General features: G+C 28.9%; 1 protein-coding gene and 1 long non-coding RNA gene across 2 annotated transcripts in view; one reads left to right on the forward strand and one right to left on the reverse strand.

Moving 5' to 3' along the window:
• Positions 1-226, reverse strand: part of LOC130367074 (uncharacterized) — a 567-nt gene extending 341 nt beyond the window's left edge. Inside the window, exons 1-2 of the long non-coding RNA XR_008892069.1 lie at positions 113-226; positions 1-32 (exon numbers count right to left, since the gene is read on the reverse strand). The exon at positions 1-32 is cut by the window's left edge and continues 105 nt beyond it. This is a non-coding gene — a long non-coding RNA (uncharacterized LOC130367074). The remainder of the gene's footprint in view (positions 33-112) is intronic.
• Positions 1-4,351, forward strand: part of TLX3 (T cell leukemia homeobox 3) — a 7,592-nt gene extending 3,241 nt beyond the window's left edge. The window contains exon 3 of the mRNA XM_056569454.1: positions 3,944-4,351. Within this exon, the coding sequence (XP_056425429.1) occupies positions 3,944-4,154 (211 nt within the window). The 3' untranslated portion in view covers positions 4,155-4,351. The remainder of the gene's footprint in view (positions 1-3,943) is intronic.
• The last annotated feature ends 313 nt before the right edge of the window (positions 4,352-4,664 follow it).

Consider the following 4,664-nt stretch of genomic DNA (forward strand, 5'->3'; position numbering starts at 1 on the left):
AGTTTAGTATTGTGTCCTCCGGCCATCAGTATCTGAAGTAAAGTGAAGTATACTTTATAAATCTGGTATTCTGCATAGTAGTTCCTTCATTTCAATAGGATATAATATTTACCTGTGGGTTCACATAACAGATGTGTTGGGGCAGTGTTAATACCCGTGCAGGGCACAACTGACTATATCTTGGTACCCTCTGTCCGATAGAAACAAACGCTGTATGCTGCGTTTTTTTCTGTCAGGGCTAGAGAGATGTCCTGGGTCACAACTGATGCATTGCATGCCAAAACTGCTCCCATAGGAAAGAATGACATCATTCCTGGCATCAGTTTCCCTTCAGCAATTCTGTACCAAACAGGAAGGAAGAAAACCGGATTGCTAGAGATTCCAGGGGGGCAATCCGGTTATCACGGTTCTATATAGATAGATAAGCATACAAAATGATCACACTTTTTAAAGTAATAATAATAACAATAATAATAATCTGCAGAACATAATAACCGTAATAATTACGCAATGTATTGTAGAATATAATCATAATACCCTGTTGTTTGGTACTCAAATACAATTTCACAATTATAAAATTCAGTGCAAACAATGCAAATATTAATATAATCCATTAGTGTAAATAGAGTAATATGAAATGCTAGAATTAACAAAGCCAGTAGTGTAATCCTGTTGTAAAAATATCCAATAAAGTTTAAATGATGTAGCAGAAAACGTGGCCAGTATAGTGAAGTAGTAGCAGTAGTAGTTATAATATAATTATAGCCAATAGTATAATATAGCATTGTAACCTTAATGTTAGAGAATGTTGTAGTGGAAGTGTATGATGATATAATAAAGAAATGTGTGTGTGTGTGTATATATATATATATATATATATATATATATATATATATTTATGACTATCCAGTAGTACTATCCAGTAAACCTGTAGTATAATCATAGTCAGTTATTTGAATTATTTTAATCTAACCATAACCAATAGTAATCTATCTATCTATCTAGCTGTAGTATGATAACCAGCAGTAGTTAAATATAGTATAACATAGTAATAACTGGTTGTACAATACAGAGATTTCACAATGTTTTAGTAGGATAATAAAGTATTAGAATAAAAAAACTAAAACTGTAATATAATATTGTAATATATAATATTAGCCAGTAATGTAATATAATAAAGTAGGGTAATATAGTAGCAGCAATATGAAACTACGACAGTTCAGATGCCATATTTATTACATATGACTCCATATTTTAACTTCAGGTTCTGACAATCCTCAAACAAGAGGTGTGCCAAAGCATTCGCTGTGTGCCAAGATATGTTTTACAGGACAAAATGTACCTACAAAAGGCTTTACAATCGTTCCTCCACTTGGCACTGGAACCAGCAATTGCACTATAGTATTAACATGGCATTAAAAACCATATTTCTTAATCAGAAATGATGCACACTAATAAACATAGCAACAATTTTTTTAAATAATATTATATATTTACAATAAAATGCAAAAAAATTGTATGTTTTTATATTCATTGTTACTAATAATACTAATCAGCATCATAATAAGTATATTAAAAACAAACAGCAGAATAATGTAGTAATATAGGAATAACCAATAATACTAGTAGAAATAACTAAAGGTAGGATAATTAAAGACATCATAGGATTTTATAGTAGTATCATCCTAAACATCAGCATGCTGTGGTAATAGAAATAGCATTATGATTTACCATAAATAAAGAAGTCCAATAAACACAATTAAAAGTATCAAAAAAATATAGTGAGAACTGATTGTCTAATATAATTTCATTTTAACCATAATCTATTCTTAAAATAACCAGTTGTGTATCGTGATAGTATCTGTAGAATAATAATACTATATTAATAACACCATATCTGCGTAATAATAATCAACAGTGTTAAAAATTATCATAACCAGTAGTATTATATATTGTTGTAACATGATTGTTGTATATGAAAAAATAAATAAAAAACGACTACCGCGGTGGGGTAAATAAATAAAATAAAAATGAAAAAACGTCCAATAATATATAGCATAATAATAGTAGTAGTAATAATAATAGCAATACTATTATTACTTTTATTATTATTGTAAAATAGGGATGATAATAATTAACATAAAATAATAATAATTATCATAATAATTATAATAATAATAATACATTTAATGGCAACTAGTGATGTAATACACCTGTAAACTTATAGTTGGTAGTAATAATATCAATAAATAATAATAATAGAGTAGTAATTGTAGTGATGATAATAATAATAAAATAATAATAATGATAATAATAATAAAATAATAATAATGAGGATAATAATACATTTAATGGCAACTAGTGATATAATATACCTGTATAATAATATTTGGTAGTAATAATATAATAGTAGTTGTAGTGATGATAATAAAAATAAAACAATAATAATGATGATGATAAAGATAATAAAAAAAGAATAATATTAATACATTTAATGGCAACTAGTTATATAATATACTTGTATACTAATAGTTGGTAGTAATAATATAATAGTAGTTGTAGTGATGATAATAAAAATAAAATAATAATAATGATGATGATAAAGATAATTAAAAAATAATAATATTAATACAGTTAATGGCAACTAGTGATATAATACACCTGTATACTTATAGTTGGTAGTAATAATAATAATAAATAATAATAATAATAGTAGTAGTAATTGTAGTGATGATAATAAAAATAAAATAACAATGAGGATAATAAAAAAATAATACATTTAATGGCAACTAGTGATATAATATACCTGTATACTTATAGTTGGTAGTAGTAATAATAACAATAAATAATAATAATAATAGTAGTAGTAATTGTAGTGATGATAATAATAATAATAATAATAATAATAATAATAATAATAATAACAACAACATAATAATAATGAGGATAATAAAAATGATAATACATTTAATGGCAACTAGTGATAAAATATACCTGTATACTTATAGTTGGTAGTAATAATAACAACAATAAATAATAATAGTAGTAGTAATTGTAGTCATGATAATAATAATAACATAATAATAATGAGGATAATAAAAATGATAATACATTTAATGGCAACTAGTGATATAATATACCTGTATACTAATAATTGGTAATAATAATAGTAGTAGTTGTAGTGATGATAATAAAAATAAAATAATAATGACGATAAAGATAATAAAAAAATTATAATATTAATACATTTAATGGCAACTAGTGATATAATACACCTGTATACTTATAGTTGGTAATAGTAATAATAACAATAAATAATAATAATAGTAGTAGTAATTGTAGTGATGATAATAATAATAATAATAAAATAACAATAATGAGGATAATAAAAAAAATTGTACATTTAATGGCAACTAGTGATATAATATACCTGTCTACTAATAGTTGGTAGTAATAATAATAATAATAATAGTAGTATTAGTAGTTGCAATTGATGATGATAATAATAATAAAAAACAAATGATAGTAATACATTTAATGGCAAATCGTGATATAATATAGCTGTATACTAATAGTTAATATTATTATTGTTATTAATAATAATAATAATAATTTGCTAAATAAATCCTGTATAGGATGAGTGGATAGGAATCCTATCATCCATTGTTGGCCTCTTGATGGAGTCTATATCGTTATTGGCGGGAAGCAATGGTCGCCACAGAGCAGAGATCAATGCGCGTTGCACTTATAGGGGCTTTGCACTATTTTCTCCGCCGCCCATGTCTGCTCCAGTAACAGTCAGCCCCCATAGACTCTGGGCTTTCAGGACTCATGATGATCTTTGTTGGAAATGTGATCAATGGCGGAGGACGTCTTAAGCGCCTATTCATATGCACGGACGGCTTGTTTCATGTTGACGTGAAATTGAATTTGTTCCTTGTAGGAGACAGACGGCGGAGGAGCGGGAGGCGGAGAGGCAACAGGCGAACAGACTGATGCTCCAGCTGCAGCACGACGCCTTCCAGAAGTCTCTCAGTGACTCCATCCAGCCGGACCCTCTATGTTTGCACAATTCTTCTTTATTTGCACTTCAGAATCTGCAGCCCTGGGAGGAGGAAAACAGTAAAATGGCACCGGTCACCTCTTTAGTGTGAGCCTGGGGTGGACACAATGACAACACTTAACCCACGAGTGGCCGGAAAGCTCACATAGGCCTGCGTGCTTATGGGAATTTGCCCCTTTATGTGGGTGAGGTGTTCAAAGACTGAGTTGTGCCAATGCTATGAAAAGACTATGAGAAGGGAAGACATTGATATTCTTCTGTAATAACCACCCGTGGATCACTGATGAACTAAGGGCATTAGGGCATTACGTCTCATATATATATATATATATATATATATATATATATATATATATATATATATATATATATATAATTATTCATAATCTGTCACAATTGCTGCCAGACTATATCACATCAGGACAGTAGCACATTTCCTATACAATGCAAAAGTAGAATCATTTATCATTTATATCTGTTCACAATACTGAAATCAGGAGCCAAATTCACTGCCATGATGCACTGGATAGGGCAGTGTTTCCCTACCAGGGTGCCTCCAGCTGTTGCAAAACTACAACTCCCAGCATGCCTGGACAGCCGA

Source organism: Hyla sarda, chromosome 4 (genome assembly GCF_029499605.1).
Source record: "Hyla sarda isolate aHylSar1 chromosome 4, aHylSar1.hap1, whole genome shotgun sequence".
Classification (NCBI taxonomy): Eukaryota; Metazoa; Chordata; class Amphibia; order Anura; family Hylidae; genus Hyla; species Hyla sarda.